Source organism: Miniopterus natalensis, chromosome 2 (genome assembly GCF_054644295.1).
Source record: "Miniopterus natalensis isolate mMinNat1 chromosome 2, mMinNat1.hap1, whole genome shotgun sequence".
Taxonomy (NCBI): domain Eukaryota; kingdom Metazoa; phylum Chordata; class Mammalia; order Chiroptera; family Miniopteridae; genus Miniopterus; species Miniopterus natalensis.
Genome location: NC_142082.1, coordinates 57,030,859 through 57,051,165, shown reverse-complemented (window position 1 = coordinate 57,051,165; position 20,307 = coordinate 57,030,859). Strand labels below are relative to the sequence as shown.

At 33.3% G+C, this 20,307-nt stretch overlaps 1 protein-coding gene across 2 annotated transcripts in view; it reads right to left on the bottom strand.

Annotated features, from left to right (window-relative positions):
- Nucleotides 1-20,307, bottom strand: part of KLHL1 (kelch like family member 1) — a 329,988-nt gene that overhangs the window by 57,662 nt on the left and 252,019 nt on the right. For both annotated transcript variants that reach the window (XM_016216440.2, XM_016216441.2), the window contains one exon: nt 7,783-8,007. In XM_016216440.2, coding sequence (XP_016071926.2) covers nt 7,783-8,007 — 225 coding nt within the window. The remainder of the gene's footprint in view (nt 1-7,782; nt 8,008-20,307) is intronic.

Genomic DNA, 20,307 nt, shown 5'->3' with positions numbered 1-20,307 from the left:
AATAGATAGTTGGCCCTTGTATCACTAGGGTTTTACATCTATTGATTTAACCAACTGCAGATCAAAAGCAGTGTTTTCAATCTCCAGCTGGGAATCCACCAAGGCTGAGTACCAACATAAGATATAAAGAATTTTGGACTGTGTGAAGGTTGGTGCCCCTAAGCTCCACGTTGTTCGAGGGTTAGCTGTATTTAACATCACAGCTGCCTAAGTGGTGAAAACAGTTGGGGCAAACAAAACGCTGACTAAAAGCTTAAAAATAGAGCTGGGAAATGAGATGTCCATGTGGGGATTTGAGAAGATTGACAGATTCTTGGTACTCTTGAAGGTCATGGGCATGCTCAGGGTTGTACACATGTTCAGCTAAAATTGGAGAAGGTAATAAGCTCTCATCTCTGGCTGACCTTGATGATTTGTATAAGCAGGAAGTGAAGGTTAAAGTATGAGGAGCTCAGACTTGATTGTAGGCAATTACAAAAGCTTTGCCTGGCAGTAAGGCTGCTCTCCTCACACCAGTCTCCAAAAACACAAATCCAAGTAGAGAATAAAGAGCCATGGTTAGGTAAATATATAAAAAAGTATGTGTGTTTTTTGTTTATAACTTTTTATGTTCTTCTATCTTACTTAAAAGGTAACTGTATAAAGCAATACTTTAAAAACTATGTTGATGGATGTATAATATATAAACATGCAATTTGTATGACAATAATAACAAACATGTGGATACTAAAATGAGTCAAAGATAAAAATTACTTTGAGATTAATGAAAATGAAAGCACAAAAGTCCAAAATATATGGAGTGCAACTTAATCAGCCCTTACATGGAACTGTATAGCTGTATAAAATGTAAAAGAATGGATATAAATAAAATAGTGAATTATAAGACAAAAGAAAACAGAAAACTAGCAGTTGATTCTTTGAAAAGATCAATAAAATTGCAAACTTTACCTAAACTGAATAAGAGATAAAGAAAGAAATGTTTAATTATTAAAATCAGGAATAAAATAGGAAACATTACTACCAACCTTAAAAAATAAAATGGATTATAAGGGAATATTATAAATAATTGTATGGCAACAATTTAGATAACATAGACAAAATGGGCAAAGTCTTATAAAATCACTAACTACAGAAACTGACTCAAGAAGAAATAGAAAATCTGAACAGACCAATAAAAAGTGAAGGGTGATTAGTAAGTGAAAAACTTTCCACAAAGTAATGCCCAGGCTCCCTTAGCTTCACTAATGAATTCTAATAAATGTTTAAGGAAAAATGAATACCAATCTGTCACTACTTCTTTCACAAGATAGAAGATCAGTGAATATTCCCCAACTCATGCTATAAAGTCAGTATTACCTTAATACTCAAACCAGACAAAGATGCCACAAGAAAACTATAGACCAATACCGATGAAAAATCTTGTACATAATACTATCAAAGCAAATACAGTAACATATCAAAAGGATTATATACCATTACTAGGTGAGATTTATCTGAAGAAGTTCATGTGAATTAATATCTAAAATTAATTAATGTAATACGCTATACTAACAGAATAAAGAAAAAAAATACATATTCTTTTCAGTAGATGCAGAAAAAGTACTTGATAAAGTCCAATACCCTTTCATGATAAAACATTCACCTAATTAGAAATATAAACAACCTTCTGTAACTTTTATTATCAAAACATTTTTGATAACATCTTATTTAATGGTAAAGACTGAAATATTTTCCCTTAATTTAAGAGCAAGACAAAAATGTCCTCTCTTGCCAGTTCTATTCAATATATTACTGGAGGTTCTTGACAAGGTAAATAAGCAAGTAAAAGAAATAAAAGTCATATGATTTTAAAGAAAAAAGTAAAACCACTTTTCTTGTCAGGTAAAATGATTTTATTATATATAATCATAAGAAATCTACAGGAATCTACTAATCTAATAAAAATGTTTCTCAAGGTTTCGGGATATGAATTAATTACACAAATATAAATTGTATTTCTCTACACTGCAATGGAAAACCTGAAAATGAACATAAGAAATTGTACCATGTACAATAAAATCAAATATAAGAGACAATTTAACTATAAATTTAGCAGAAGAAATTCAAGAAAGTAGACCTAAATAAATAGAATGACATTTAATGTTCACTGATGGGAAGACTTGTTAATATGGCAAAACTGGCAAACTGAGATACAGAGTCAGTCCAATCAATATCTGAATTTAGATGACATTTTGCAGAAATTGAAAAACTAATTCTAAAATTTGTAGGCAATGTAAAAGACTCAAAAAAGCCCCCAAAATCTTAAAAAGTCTTAAAAAGAAGTACAAAGTCAAATATTACTACAAAGCTGTAATAATTAAGACAGAATGATACTTCCATAAGGATATAAATTAGGTATTATTGGAATAAAATTGAAAATCTATAAATAAACTCTCATTTATGGACAATTGATTTTGACAAAGGTACCAAGACAATTCAGTGGAAAAGAAAGGTCTTTTCAGCAAACAGTGTTGGTACAACATAAAAAAAAAGTTCAACTACTGACTCACACCATAGAAAAACATTAACTCAAAATGTGTTATATTGTTAAATTTAAAGCCTAAAAATATGAAATTTAAGACCTAAAAATATGAAACGTCTAAAAGAAAACAGGCATAAATCTTCATGACTATGGATTAGACAATATTGTCTCAGTCAGATATGTTATCAAAAGCACAAGCAACAAAAGAAAAAAAAATTGAATTGGCTTCATTAGGTTAATTTTTGTTCTTCAAAAGACACTATCAAGAAAGTTAAAATAGAGGAGTTATACACAGAATATAAAATAAAATATTACAACTCAATAATAGAAAGAAAAATATCCCAAACAAAATATGGCATAATATTTTAATAGAAATTTATCCTTATTATTAAAATAGATATACAAATATTTTAAAAGATATATAAATGGTTAATAAGCACATAAAGTTTTTCAAAATTATTAGAGATATGCCTATAAAATCACAATGAGATGTCACTTTATATACACTATAATTTTTGTAATAAAAAAGAATGGGTAGCAACAAAGGTTGGAAAAAAACCTGGCATCCTCATACATTGTTGAGGAGACAGAAATTGATGTAGTCATTATGCAAACAGCTTGGCAGTTCCTCCATAAGTCAGAGATAGAGTTACCATATGAATCAACAATCCCCCTTTTACGTGTATAGCCAGCAGAATCGAAACATATCCACACAAAAATGCTTACATGAAAGTTCATAGAAGTTTTATTCATAATAGCAAAAAAGCAAAAACAACCCAAATGTCCTTTTATTGATTATGTATAAACAGAATGTGGTAAATTCTATTGGTGGGATAATATTCGGCCATAAAAGGAATGAAGTATTGATACATGCATGCTAGAAAATGGATGACTGTTGAAAACATTATGTTGTGTGAAGAAAACCATACATAAAAGGCCAAAAATGACATGATTCTGTTTATATGAAATTTCCAAAATTAGCAATTCTATAGAGACAGAAAGCGATAAATTGTTGTGAGAGGCTAAGGAGATGGGGCAATAAGGAGTAACTGCTCTTCTTATATAGGATTATTTTTTTTAGGAAGACGGAAATGTTTTGGAATTTGATAATGGTGATGGATGAGCAAATCCATTAAGTTGATACTTAAACATATCAACTCTATATGTTAAAACTTAATTTTATGGTATGTGAATTTTATCAATTGAAGGCTAAAACCCACAAAAACCAAAAGAGCTCTTACTATATATTTAATATACAACATGGTACCTGGCATTTAGAAAATCTTAATAAATAGCACTATCTTAGTTTTTATCAATTTTCTCCTACAAGGACTCGAGTGCAAAAAGTTTATTGAACTAATGTCTGATTCAATTTTATACAATATAAAATGTGGTGAAAAAAAGACATGATATATAGAAATGTGCCTTAAAGACAAATGCTAAATTGAAAACTCGTAGCATATTGAGCACACTGTGCTCTTAATTAGTTTAATCCTCAAGGTAGATGCATTGCTCCCTTGTGTCACAGACTTAATATGAACATAATTTTATATGCTATTTTATGCAGCAGAATGAGCTTTCTTCATTTATTGATAGCTATGAAATGTTTTTGACCACATAATCATCCTTAGCAACCAAAGAGCTCATGCCTTTCTTGTAAAATCATACAAAGATTTATTTTTTTCATACAAATTATGGACCTGGGAGCTATGTGGGTCAAAGGAAAGACTTTTATTTAATATTTTAAAATTTTAGTTTAGATGTTAGCTCCTTGTCACTTGAATGTATAATATAAAATTAGGTAGTAAATTTTGTAACCCCACTGTGTACCAAGGGGTAGGTACTGATTCACTGTGGGAAATTATAAAGGACATTCTAATTTCTGAGCAAATAGAAAATTAGCTCAGGCAGCTGTTGGTTTACACTCAAAACCAATCTCGGTGATTCCACTGAAGGGAGACTCATGGTATGTGTTTGAAAAATTAACACCAAAGTTGTCAAAAAACCACACAAAAAACAGTTAGAAAATCAGAAGTCAGTTGCAGCTTCCTGAGTGAGACAAAAATTCAAAGAACTGCCTTGAGGGGATATCTTGGAGGAAAATTTGATTAGTGCTCTTTTTAAGGCCACAGACTGTTCTATTCAGAAGAACTACTGAGTCTTCTACACAGCTTGGCAGTGAAACAGCAGTGCCTCTTCAGAGCTTGCCATAACTGGTTAGATAACAGGTTATCATCAGAGCCCTGCTTGGATGTGGAGGTGCTAATAGCAGAATCAAACAGACTTGCTGGTCCAGCATATTCCCTTTCCATCTCAGCTCCCAGCCCTATGGAAAGGGCATCAGAGACAGGACGAAATGCTTGGGGGAGTTTCTGCACACATGTAGGTATGTAGATGTGCCCCCGAGGACTACATGTTAGGAAGAAGAGCAGACAGGTTGGGCAAGGTCAGCTTGCAGGGTAAGAACTTTATGGCCACTTGTGATTCCCCTGTGCACTCTTGGATGTTTGGGGAGAACACAAAGACTGGCAAATGCCTCAGCCTTTCATTCAATTAGTCAAAGTACCTTATATATTCAGAAAATTAGTTGAGATCAATACATGGGATTAATATCATGATACACACAGATTAAGGACAATTTGAAGGGCTGGATATTAAAATTATTTATCAAGTAAAAATATTAAAAGATATGATGCATTAAATAAGATATATCAACATCTATGTAATAGAAGTCCCTGGAAGCCTGGAAGTGAGATGGTAAATCAAAAACTGATATGTTATATTGAAGGAACAGGGACCTTAGGCTGAGGGTGCCAATTGCACTTGAGTATGACACATAACACTGAACTTCCTGAGATGCAACTGATGATAAGGAATGTGGTTGGTCATAAAGGAAGCACTCTGATTCATCAGAGCACATACATGTGTCATATGTTCCTATCAACCCAGCTTCAACTGGTTGGACCTGGTTTGACATCCACGTCAAAGGCAGTTTTCTAGGTCCTGGGCATTGCCAGCAACCTATAAGGCACGCTGAAATGAGAGTTGTGCCCAGAAGTGATGCCTATGTTATGATATTACCGACTCACTCAATCAGGTCAGATTGAGGAGTTCTCTACCAGAAACTCTCGGGGAGTTCTGTAGTAGAGGATTTTTAAAAAACTGACCAAATCCAAAACCACTAGGAAGTAAAACACAGAAGAAACTCTCTGTGTTGTTTGTAGTAGTTATCTAGCTAACAGCCTGTTTTGGGAAAATGTAGAGAATAAGCAGCCTGAATTGGAATATTTGTCTCTAAAGAGACATTAAATGTGGCATGTGCTGTAGAGGAGAGGTGATCCACTTGCTAACAGAAATGAAGCAAAACAAAAAATACAAAACAGGGGAGGCCTAGTCGTGAAAACAGTCCACTACCAGAGCTGTTATTGAGTCACAAAACTTGCGGAAAGACTACATTACATTTTAGATGTTTGAGATACTTGGCACATGTAATTTTTATGTAGCTTTACTTCCACAGTACCTTTATGATGAACTCTTTAACAAATAAGACAACCTGAGGACCCTATGGGAGATCACCATTCTGCTCAGCAGTGGTGCTGGTGTGACAGGATTTGAAGCCAACCATCCCTTGCTATACTTTAAGCACATGATATTACACCACTTAAGGTATATTCTTGGTGAAAAAATTTCAAGTAGGTTCTCCTGACATGTAAATATCCTACATAATTGAACTTCAGTATACCTTAATAGAAAGGAATTAAATTGTCTAAAACAAAAAGCGAGAAAGAAGCATTACATTTCAAGTATTCCAATTCAGATGGGTTATTCTCTACATTTCCCTCAAACAGGCTGTTAGCTAGATAACTAATAAAAACAACACAGAGAGCTTTTACATAGATAGGAAAGCCAAAATCCTCTAATATATTTGGTGGGGGGGAAATAGATAAGAAACCTTATATACCCATGAATATTACCTGGGGAAATGATATGTTTTCCATATTCTGATTTGGTTCTATGTGATTTAAATAATTTATATGGTTTTCATATAAAACACAGAATTTTATAACTTAAACTTTCTCAGACATTTATTATTATTTCTTAATTTTACTAAGGAGCAAACTGAAGAAAAGGAAGGTAGAGCAAAATCATCAAAAAGGTAAGTTGCTTTAGTTCATCTCTTAATAATTTATTATTTTATTTTTGCTTAGATTGATGGTAGAGTAGATAAGAATGGGAAATGCAGTGTTGGACACCTCAAAGTTAAACTATCATTAATATTTGTTTTTGAAATGCTCTCTAATTTTGCTTTCCAATTAATGTCTAAATCAGTGGATTTTCAATTAAACCCTGATATCTCTCTAATGTGTATATTCAAAGTATATGAAAGATAGTTAATCAACTCTGGCATGTTTCAGGTCTTCAAAAAAAAAAATTTGCATTTCATACAATCCCCATGATACCAGTACACATTCAAGAACTGTTAGTCTTTATTCAATTTCTCCTTTTTCAAATATTTGTATAGGAACTTTACAATTTACAAACTGATTTCATATCCATTATCATCATTAAATTTTTATCTACTTAATAACCTTGAATTGGTAATAAATCAGGAAACTAAGGTCCATAATTTAAGTTCTGTCCAAAAGTCATGCCAATATTAAATGGTAGATTCAAGACAAGACTCATAGCCAGGTGTTCTGTATATAAATATAGTTCTCTCATCTTCAGATTACTCCACAGTAAAGATCAAGTGAATCCTAACATATTAACCGCTGGTAATAGTTGATGAGTTGCTCTTTCTCTAAATCTGTGCTGCCCTCTCCCCATGGATTTTCCAAGGTGGAATAAATTAAATGCAAAGATATAACAGACTTGCCCAGTAATGCAGAATGAGTCATCTTGTCTTCCTTAATCACATTAACTGTTTCTTTCTCTGAGCTTTATTACTCTGTCCTCTCCATAACAGTTCCACATTTTTGTTCATATCAAATTTTACATATTGAATGAATGTCAGATTGTGAAAACTTTGTGGATAGCTTGAGGTTTACTTATTTTGGCATCTTTAACATCTCTCTCAACAGTTTAATGCATATTGGTCAACACAAGAAAATGTCAAGAACTTTTTAAAAAATGCTCCAAATAAGCCCACAGTGTACTTAAAGTTAATAAAAATTGATGGCAATAATATTACACTTTTACATATATTTTCACTATCAATAAAATGTTTCTAAAAGTAATATCAGTAAAGTAAGAAATCTTACCTAAACCATGCCTGTGTGTTGACATTGGTGGTAAGACAGTCCAAGTCTTGGTTTTGGGGTTGTAACATTCAACAGTGTTCAGTGTCTTTAAGCCATCTCGACCTCCAATTACAAAGAGTTTGTCATCAATAACAGCCACACCAAACTGCAATCTCCGGCCATTCATCATCCCTGCTTGGATCCACAAATTTGTTCTGAGGTTGTATTTCTCTATGGTTGTAGCTCCTGATAAAACATAAAATCAGATAGTCACCATTTACTACTACTACAACATACAACCTGCCCAAGTTGCATAAATTATTAGCAGCGTAAATTTAGGATGTAAAAACACTCTTGTCACATTCATTTTTTTCTTAAGAACAAGTGGCAGAAAAACAAAGAGAGTAGTAATTTACTATTATATTTTCTCTACTTGGTATATACTAATGATCAAAATAGACACAAATGTTCACCTTGTTTGAATTACAAAATAGTCCCTTGCTAAACTATCAATTCAATAGAATTTTGGGGCGTAACACAGCTCTGTCAGTAGCTTTTACAATTTCCTTCTATCAGTGTTTGCCATTAAAAATGTGTAACACAGCACGGTTGGAGTGGCTCGTGGTTGAGCATCAACCTGTGATCCAGGAGATCATGGTTGGATTCCTGGTCAGGGCACATGCCTGGGTTGTGGGTTTGATCCCCAGTAGAGGGCGTGCAGGAGGCAGCCAATCAATGATGCTCTCATCATTAATGTTTCCATCTCTCTCTCTCCCTCTCCCTTCTTCTCTCTGAAATCAATAAAAATATATATTTTTTACAAAAGTGTAACATAATCTAGCCTGAAAAAAATTATTAAAGCCTTTTAAAACACCTAAGCAACGTATATTGTATGTAATTCTGAGTGAAGAGTTAATTTAATAAATTCTTCACCATGTTTTTCTTTAAATTTGTCTTATGCGTTAAAAAACAGAAAGTTTTAAAAGTCAATTTTAAGACATGCAAACAAATGTCAGTTATGCTTTTTTTGATATTTTTGAAAAATACATTTGGACTAGCTCAATAGAATTGAGTCAAACAATGATTTTTCTTTATGAATCATGTTATAATCTTTAATAGTTCATCTGTCTTAAAAGCTTTTTATGTATAAATTTGAGAAACATAACAGATCTTCCTAATAGAATCAATATTGAAAAAAATAAATTAAATTGCTGGTGAGATATGTTTTAATGGCTGCAGTTAAATATTTCACATTAAAAAAAGTCTTTCTTAAATAAATTCACAAGTTTTTATGTCATAAAATATAAGCCAACAAACGCTGATCTTGTTTCAGTATTTAATCTTAGTGTTCAGACTTATATTCACCAGTGTTTCATCTTCAATGATTAAATATCCCTATAAAGGGAGTGAAAAGGTTTGTGTACTTTCATTTAATGCACTAAAAATCAATTTTACAAGTAGTGAAGTAAAAGTTTGCAAATTAGGGAAAACATTCCTTAGAGGACTCATTTACTCTTTAGAGTCTAACCAGCAATGAACTAAACAAGTATAAACAACTTTGTAGAAGTTTTGCTAAGTGAAGCAAACATTATATAATTTGTGCTCAATTTTTATATAAAACTAACAAAGCAGTAATAATATACTGAGATAGATGCATTAAGTCTGCTTTTTGATGTTATTAAAAAAGTGACTTAATTTTTATACAACTAAATATGAAGTATTATAAAAGCATTACTATTTTTAGAATAAAAATAAATTTTAATGTTCGTAAGCCATTTGATACTACAGTAAAACCAACTTATTCTGGCAAGGGGCTGTCCATTAAAGCTGAAAGTCCATTATATAATAAAGTAGGTTTTCCAAATTCCTATGTTAAAAATCGACAAATTAGTTGTTTACCTGTTTTTACTTAAGAAGACATGTTTGTGTAATTAAAATTAGTATGCATGAAAAGTGTAATTTCACAGAAAAGTTTTCTATATGCATTGCTGTAATTTTAAATTTATACTGAATAGGTCTAGTAAATGTGTGCATTCACCAGTGACTGCCAGTAAACAAATGCACAAGGCTGGGGTGTGGCTTAGTGCACCCCGGAACAAGGGCCAGCAGGCATTAAAACTGCTTCAGAAAGTCCTGCCATGAGACAATAGAACCAATTAACCTGCTAGATGAGGTGTGATCACGTGCTAATCATTTGCAGAACATTGTTTACAAGCAGTGACTCCTAGATTTAAATACACAGTCTATAGTTGTAGATAAGCAATATTTATTTATGTCTGCAAAATTACTATACTGTTTTTTCCAACATATGGCCTATTTGTTAAAATTGTTTAAGATAACAGTGAATAACAAAAAACTTGTTAATTTAATTTTAAGCTAATCTTGGTTAAAAGCATTTTAAAAGGTAACAGGCTGTTAATTTTCATGTATGACATATGAACCAAAAATTTTGTCTGTTAAACCCAAAGTCTGCTAAATTAAGGTCCATAAAATTGAGGGTTTACTGTATTTGGTAACATAAGGTACATTATTTTTAAAAAGGTGCTTATTTTATGCTTCATTATATTTATTGTATTTTATATTGAATGTTTTATTCAACTATGTACAAATCAAAATTCCAAAGTGAACTTAATTATTGAATAAGTTCAAGGTCATCTGAATTCTCAAAATCTAATAGCATTGGGATTTCATGAATGCCTAACTAAAAATTGAGAGTTATATGCAAGCACCTTTTTCTTATGACTAACTCTTGACAAATGATGGCAGAAGAAATAGTGTAACCTCAGTCTAATTAACCCACTTCCATGAAACCTGAATTTTGCAAGAATGGGTAGACAAGGAAGTAAATATTTGAACAACTGCAATTTCCTTAAGCTCCAAAACCTTCATCAAAACCTTTGCAGAGAATTTGAGGTCAGTTCATCCTTCTAAGAGGAAATAGTTGGGAATATGTGAAGTTAATGGCTTCTGAGCAGCCAAAGGTATTTTTATTTAAAGGAGAAAGTGAGGATAGAGATTCAAAGTCTCATTCAAACTACCTAGATGTGTCTTAAATCTCAACACATGGCAGAATTTTTAACTTTAGTGTTTTCCCTCTAATGCAGTTTTCAAAGATGATCTGTACATTTTACTTTAAAGTTACTACAGTAGAAATAGAACTGCATCCCTGTCTTCATTTTTTTTTCAAATTAGAAGTTGTACTAATTCCTGTGTGAAAAATCTGAAACTTAAGTGTCATAAAAAACCAAATATTTAATTTTACCGTTCTGTGCTAAAATCAAGGTGTTGGCAAAACTTCCTTTTATTCAGGGGGTGATAGGGAATAAGTGGTTTTCTTGCTCTTGCACCTTCTACAGGCCACCGCACTCCTCACGACCCCTCCTTCCATCGTCAGAGCCAGCAACAGCACGTCTCTCTTAGGTTGATTTTTGTGATGACATTGGGCTCACCCTGATTTAATCTGAGTTAATGAGCTACAGTCTGATTAAATGTAGAATAGTCTGTTTAAGGTCAGCTAATTAACAACAATAATTCCCTTCACAGCCTGAACACCATCCTCTGCTACCCCTTCTTGCTACAAAACTACATAAACTAACATATTCATAGATTCTGGGGATTAGGGTGTAGACTTCCTTGGGGTGCTATTATTCTGCCAACTCCAGAAGCTAAGGCCTATTTTCACTCCACTCTTTAATTTTGCTTAGTTACAAGAAGCTTAGTAATATAAAACAAAAGATCTTTTAATTTATGAAGCTTACTTATAACGTGTATTTAGTTTTAATGATCACAAAATTAAGAATATGCTCTCTTTTTCTAATGAAAGTTATTAACAATGATATTCCTCAAGACACTTTCTTACCAATATACTTAGTTAGCTGTCTGTATAAACTTCTCAATTCGTTATTATTTTTTAAAATTTATTGATTTGTTTGTGAGTTCTGTTGTGTCCTTTGCTTATAAGTGTGTATGTGTTCCCTTGGTGGGTTCCTAAGGAAGAAGAAAGACAAAGCCATTCTTTCTGAGAAATGTTACCCTGTGTTGTTCCTTATAGTAAAGGCAATATGTGTCATTACATATATTAAAAACAGAATGTGAATAGAAATGAACTGCCGTGGTGGCATGTAATAAATTTGGAAGAGACTAAAAGGGAAAATTTATTTTAAGACATAGTTACTTTAGGCTTACTCTGTTAATAAAACCATCACTGGTTATCTCAAATGCCTGTGAAGTGTAGGCGTAACTTTAAATGTGGGACTGCAGGCACAAAAGAGCCCTGGCAACTTTCATAAACTGGAACATGTCCACTGCAAGATTTCAAACTTTAGATCTAAACAACTGATTTAAAGTGACATTAGGCTCCTTAAAAGAGGTATATTGAGCACATCTGGCTACAGCAGGCTATTATTAGGACTGGTTCAGTCCTTACTGTTTTGCATCTTAAACTGTAGACCACTGCTGTTAAAGTATTTTGAAGGCTGCATTAACTCTTGGAAGAAATTTTGCTGTTGTTCTGTGAAATATCACTTGGTGCAGTAACAACATTATTTTATAAACTGTATAGTATAATTTAATAAAATATAAAGTAAATTATAAAACTTCCTAATTTAAAGTAGTCATGTAATTAAAAGATGAACCTCATTTTTGTTATATAGAGCAATGTGAAATCAAAAGACAAGAATTTTTCAGACTATATTTATGACTTGTATACATTTTTATACACTTTATAATTTACTTATCACAGCCTGTGTACCAGGTAAGAGCTAGGTGCCTGGCATTTGTAGTAATGTAAAGTTTTGATGCTACTTTATTTGAAAAACCTACTGAAATGATCATTTACTGTAAAACATAGTCATAACATCAAAGGAAATAATGACACATGTTTTTCAGGATAAGTTAACATACGGTGCATGGGTTTTATTGCAATATGGTTGCTAAAGAAATATTTAATAAATATATTTTGAGTAGAGTTTTAAAATAAAAAAAAATAATATTGGTGTATTGAACTATCAGAAATAGAAACTAAGGGAACAATCCCATTTACTATTGCAACAACAACAAAAAATAAGGTGCCTAGGAATACATTTTACTAAGGAGGTAAAATAACTATACTTGGAAAACTATAGGACACTGAAGAAAGAAACTGAGGAATTTATAAACAAGTGGAAGAATATGTCCTGTTGATGGATTAGAAGAATTAATGTCATTAAAATGTCCACATTAAAAAAAAAAAAAAAGTACACATTACCCAAAACAATCTATAGATTTACCAAATTTATATTAAAATACCAATAGCATGTTTCACAGATCTAGAACAAATATACCAAAAATTTATATGGAACTAAAAAAGACCTCAAATAGCCTCAGCAATCTTGAGGAAGATGAACAAAGTTGGAGGGATCACAATACTGATACCAAACTATACTAAAAGGCCATTGTACTCAAAATAGCCTGTGCTAGCTTAGGAACAGGAATATAGACCAATGGAACAAAATAGAGTCCATAAACCAACCCATGCCTACATGGTCAATTAATACTTAACAAAGGAGGCAAGATCTTACAGTGGAGTAAAGACAGTCTCTTCAATAAATGGTGATAGGAAAAATTGGACAAATACATGCAAAAAAATGAAACTAGACCACCAACTTACACCATACACAATAATAAACTTAAAAAACGGATAAAAAGCTTAAATGTAAGTCATGAAACCATAAAAAATCCTAGAAGAAAACAGGCAATAAAATCTCAGACATCTCTCAGAGCAACATTTTTGTCAATGTATCTCCTAGGGCAAGAGAAACAAAGGAAAAAAGAAACAAATGGGACTTCATGAAACTAAAAACTTCTGCACAGCAAAAGAAACCATCAACAAAATGAAAAGGGAAGCCACTGTATCAGAGAACATATTCACTAGTGATACATTTGATAAGGGATTAATTTCCAAAATAAATAAAGAACTTATATAACTCAACACCAGGAAGACAAACAACCCAATTAAAAATGGGCAAAGGACTTGTCTAGGCACTTCTCCAAAGAAGACATACAGACAGCTAATAGACATATGAAAAATGCTCAATGTCACTAGTCATCAGAGAGATGCAAATTAAAACCACAATGAGATATCACCTCACACCTGTCAGAATGACTATCATCAATAAATCAACAAACAAGTTTATTGAGGATGTGGTGAAAAAGGAACCCTTGGGCACTGCTGGTGGGAATGCAGATTGGTGTGGCCACTGCGGAAAGCAGTATGCAGGTACCTCAAAAAAATTAAAAATGGAACTGCCTTATTACCCAGCAATTCCACTTCTGGGAATTTATCCAAAAAAGCCCTGAAACACTAATTCAAAATAATATATGCACCCTATGTTCATTTCAGTGTTATTTACAGTAGCCAAGATTTGGTAGCTGCCCGAGTGTCCATTAGTAAATAGTGAATAAAAAAGCCATGGTACATTTACACCATGGATACTACTCAGCCACAACAAAGAAGGAAATCTTACCCTTCGCAATAGCATGGATAGAACTGGAGGGCATTATCCTAACTGAAATAAGCCAGTCAGAGAAAGACAACTATCATATGATTTCATTCATATGCGAAATCTAATGAACAAAATAAACTAATGGACAAAACAGAACCAGAAGCATGGATACATGGAACAGACTGACGGCTGTCAGAGGGGAGGGTGGTGGAGGAGACTGGATGAAAGAAGGGATTAGCCAAGAACATATATGCATAAACTATAGACAGACAACAGTGTGGTAATAGCAGGGGTCTGGGTGCAAGGGCTGGGTGGGCAAAGGGGGGGAAATAATTAGGGATATCTGTAAGAGTGTCAACAATAAAAGCTTTTTTAAAAATAAAAAAAATAAAATAAGATATTATTTGATAATATTTACTGAATACTTCCTATGTTCTAAAACATTTACACGTATTAGCAAATTTAATTTTTATAAAAATCTAATGAGATAGGTATTATTATTATGCCAATTTTACAAAAAAAGAAGCCAAATCAGAGAAAGCTTTAGTAACTTGCTCAGTGTCTCTCAGGTAATAACTGGAGGATTCCCAATATTAGCCTGGCTCTGGAGCCCACTCTGATAAACACTTTACACTTCATCCTACTTATAAAATGAGTTAATTGGGATTAATATATGTGATAGGCAGAATTTTACAAATGCCCCTTCCTGGGATTTAATGACCTGTTTCCCAAAATGTGTGAATATGATAAGAAATCACTCCATTTATCATTATGTTATCTAAGCACAGTTGAATTTAATATGGGGAGATAACCTGGGTGACTCTGATCATAGGACTTCTTGAAAAAGAAAGAGATTTGTGGTAGAAGGGGAAGTTAGAGAGCTATGAAGTGGGAGCAGGACTCTTATTTATTGGTTTGAAGATGGAAGGGGCCACATGAGAAGGAATGCAGGTGGCCTTTAGGAGCCTGGAGTGTTCCTCACCTGACAACCAACAGGGAAACAGTCCCTGAGTTCTACAGCCACAAGGAATGAATTGTCAGCAGTCTGAACTAGCTTGGAAAATGGCCTCCAGCTAAAGATGAGAAGACAGCCTAGCCAACACCCTGATTTCAGCCTTTTGAGACCTTGAGTAGAGAATCCAGACATGCCATCCTGTACTTCTGACCTACAGAACTGTCAGCTAAAAGATGGCAGTTGTTTTAAAGCCCTGATTGCGGTAACTTGTGACAGCAACAATAGTGTATATTTTACTTTGCATTTAAAAAATGTATAAAGTACTTGTTCTCCAAGTTCAGTAACATACCTAGAAGATAGATACTATCTATCTAGATACAATATAAACACAGAGGTATTTTCTTCAAGACAAAACCAAGAGCAGATTCCTTTCTCAAAATATAAAACAGAAAAAAAGTGATCAAGGTCCTGGCTGGGTAGATCAGTTGGTTAGTGTCATCCCCATATGCCAAGGTTGCCGGTTCCATCCTTGGTCAGGGGACATAAAAAAAATCAACCAATGAATGCATAAATAAATGGGATAAAAAAATAGATCTCTCTCTGTCAAAAAAAAAAAAAATTAGAAGAAAACAAAGAAGTGCTCAAGATATTATCAAAGTGTGGTTCTGGGTCTATTTGAAGTTGTTCATTCATGCAACTAAATATGATTATTTTGGGGGGAGCAAGAGAAGTTAATAATACTTGTGCAGTCTATGTTGGCATTACAGACAGTAAGACTTATTCCAACATTTATAATTCAAATATTTAGCAACCCTACTTATCTTGAACATGGCACAGAATAAAATAACATTTTTCTGAACTGACCAAATAGATGTCACAAAAAGAGTCTATAATAAAGATAAAGCTCTTTCATTCAATTCATTTTTGCCTTTTTCATAAACCAGCACCCTGGTTTATGTTAATTGAAGTCTCCCTGTGATCTACTGATGTTTATTCATTTCAAAGTGAAGGCTTAAATTAGTACCACATTAGATAAAAGTATAATGACTTCTATTATCTCCAAACTTTTTACTTCTTATTTTCTGTGAGTATCACAGAAGCAATTTAAGGTAGCCTTAAGGAATCTCTTTCCTTGCCAGAGAAGAGACACACACTGGAAGGTTAAGATCTGGACAGCATGAAACATACGCACAAATACACTCAAGCTCATTCCCCTGTGGGTCTGCAAGGGAGACTTAATTTAGAGAAAGGATGGATTTATTTTTGTTACTATATATTCATAGAGAGATTAGATTGATTAAAAAGAATGTACTGAGAACTCAAGAATTTATAATTATAGTGGGCATTTTATCACAACACGCTAATTTATCATTCAATCTACATTCATTGAAAGACCTACAGAATGTGCAGTGATGTGGCCCAATTCCTTTACTAAAAAGTAAAATAAAGTTATTAATAGGCTAAATGTTGAGAAATTTGACTTACAAGTTTAACTCTGATCTATCCTTAGAAGAGACACCAGAAATAATTACAGCCTAGATAGTCACTAAGCTTTGTCTTTTTCTAGTGAAGATAAGGCTATGAAAGGAAACTTGGCTGATAGACCATTCAGTTTTCACCTGAGGGAGCTTCTCTTCACTTCTCAATAAAGTCATGACTTCCAGCAGCTGGGAGTCCCTTGTCTGGGAACTCACTGGGAACAATATAAACAACTGAAATTTAACTTAACAAATGAGTATTTTCCCCCTGATTATAAAGATTTTTAAAGAAATAGGTACCTTGACTTTACCTAGTTTCACCCCTGGGACCCTTGGGAAAGTATGGGTCTTCCCTAGAATATCTCTTAGAGGCCCAGTAAGTAGACATCTATTCCAGAACACAATTCTTTGTGTCTGAAAAACAAACTGGGCTTAGGTTGTGATGTTATTCATGGTTTTCAGTTGTTTCTATAGCTTTGTACAGACTGATGACCTTGAACTGGCAATCTCTAATGATGTACTTCAAGTTCAAAGAAAAGGCACTGAAGTGGAACCAAAGTGACTGGAGTTACTGAGGCAGACATCAAGTAGGGCGGCATTCAAAGGGCAAAGATGAAAGAATAAGCTTTCTTTTATTGTATTGCTTTTCTTTAGAAAAAGGCATCCAGTATTTTTAAGTTATTTCTCCCACCTAATTGCAAATGCTCAGATTTTTCTGACAGAACTCTAAGGGAATCATATTCTTTAGCCACATAATGATTGCTATTGAGTTAAATGCTTTAAAAATTATCTAGTTATAGAACTGCAGTTTGAAAAGCTGTTCTTTAAAAGTTCTTGATAAGGCAGGTTGTCCAGTTCAAGCCAAGGAAGTAAAAATCAGGTCAAGGTGGTTAATTCTACCTATGTATTTCACTTCCCGGTTTTGCCTTTCAACAATACTAATAATCATACAGAGTAAGGAGACAAATTCTGGATAAAATGATCCGGCTAAGTCCTTTGAATAGGAAGAAAAATATATTAGGAGTTTATTCCTAAATCAGATAATTTAAAAATTTTAGATATGTGAAAATCTGAAGCACACATTAAATATTAAAATACCATAGTATAGGCTCTATAATAAAAGTTTCAATGAAATCCTCAAGAAATTTGTTTTTATTTTATAGTTAAGAGTTAAAGCTTTTCTGCCTTTATTTTTTATCACCAATATTCTTATTATTAACTATATTAAGAAAATTTGCTTCGAGTTCACAGGAAAGATGCATGACTGTCTCATCAGCCACCAGGCTTAGTGAAAATCAATAATTGACCTGTGGCTGCATCTAGGCTGTCAACAAGGAAGCAATGCAAATATGCAGAAATAAAGGACAATTTAAATTCTTCTCCTCCTGTTCACTCAATCAATTATTGTCTGAGGGAAGAGTCCCTGCTACTGTGACCTTGACATGCAATCCGCCTACTTGGTTTATCTTTAACTCGGCTCCATTTAGAGTTCACAGCTATCATGCATAAGATGATAAACAGAACAATGTAATAGTGAAATTTTCTTAGTGTTTTCTCTCTTTTACATGCAAAGAATATCAATTTGAAAAATCCCCCGCTTTTAACTCTCTGCCTAATCATTTTTTTTTGAACTAAATGATCTCCTAAATGCCTTAGTCCCAGCCAAAGGGCCCTCTGCTTGCCTGCTGCCACACTGTATGGGGAGGAATTAGGGGCTGCTTTGTGTCAAGAAGAAAGTAGTGCCTCTCAGGATCTGGATTCTCTTTCAGCCAAACAAAGGAGGGCTGTTTCTTCGTAGGCTTGTACCTACAGTCAGCATTATACCTTAATGCTGTAGTTTTATTTCTCTGTCACAATTCTACAATGCCCCCTCAAATACAGACAGTCTTTGTTTTGAATGGTTCTGATATCTATGAATTTCAGTTACCATGATTTGGTTAAATAACCCCAGTCCACCAAAAATTTTCAGTTACTATAATACAGGGGTTGACGAATGTAGGTTTACAGTTGTGATTATACAAAACATAGAATTTATTCTTATATCATTATTTATTAATTATTGTATTATTTATTTGTATTACAACTATAAACCTATTTCTGCCCACCTCTCTACATTAACTGTGAGTAATTTGCACAAACTACAAACTTTGCTATTAGTTTTTCAGTCCACAAATCACCACTCAAATAACAGATGCACATCATGATCAATGACCAATCCTGTCACTTCTTCCAAAGTCAGAAAGGTGATTAATTATTCCACTTCTGTTATTGGGTTCATGCACAGGCTATTTGTTGCCTTCTAGTGATAGAAGTATTTTATAAAGTAAAATGGGTTATTAAAATGAGAATTGGCCAACAACGATGTAAGTGGAGTATAAAAAGAAAAAGTAATAATGGGGGAATTAAATTTACAATAGAGTCTCAGACTCTATACTCAGAAGGTTGGGAATTACCTCTGGAGCATTAGGTAACCCCATCCTTTACTTAAAGTACTGGGCTTCCTGCACAAAGGCCAGACAGTCAGAGCTTCCTCCCTTTACCTCAAGGAATGCTCTTGGGCAGATAAGCAGGTAGACCAGGAGGTTGCTTGTGGTGGGACAATGTAAACATGCACAGAAATTGCCCACTCTAGCTGCCAATAAATTCGTTTTGTGTGAAGGGAATGTGGCATTTGGAAGCAGTTTTCTAGAAATATGGTAGAGAGGTCAATTTTTTCAATAACGGGGTTGGAAAACTTTTCCTGTAAAGGGCCAGAGAGTGAAAAACAGTCCTTGTGGATATTCTTACCGGTCTCTTTGTTGCAACTATGTGGTTATTACTGAGGGAAAGCAGTGATAAACAGTGGATAAACAAATGAGTGAGTCTCCATAAAACTTTATGGTCATTGAAATTTGAATTTTATGAAATGCAAATATTCAATAAATGCATCAAGAAATATTATTTTTTATTTTATTTTTTCAACCCTTATAATGTAAAAACCAAAGCCAACTAAACAGACAGTGGGCTAGATTTGGCCTGTGGACCTTATTTTGCCAACTCTTATTCTTAAAATATCAATAAAATGTAAATATTCAGAGAAAACGGAAATTAAAAATGTTTATTGGTTATAATAAAGTCAAGACGTCTTCATTTTTAGAAAGAAACAGATTGAATTTCTAGATAGAAATTTGCATATAATATTGCTCTTGTCAAAGTGGCCTTCTCCAGAAAACTTTTAAAAATAGAAACACTATCCCCTCATCCTGACTCCCCATTACCCTTTCTTTATATTTCATTATAACTTGTCATCACATGAACTATAATATAATGTATGTTTGTTTATAGTCCCCTCAAGGTAATTTAAGCTACAACAGGCCAGGAACAATTGTTGTTAATTTACCAGAACCAAGAAAACAGACTGGAAATTAGTAGATACTCAACAAAAGAGTGAGTTGATAATCTGGGATTCCAAGAAATGCTGAGAAACTGACAGTAGAAAGGATACAATTATATTCTAATTTTAAAATTAATATTTTTCAATTATTAAAGCACAGATTTTTAAAAAATCTATATTTTTCCTAATTTGGGAGAAAAAAACAATACTAGCAGAATTATCAGAAAAGTACACTTTCTACTCAATATGTGAGCACCT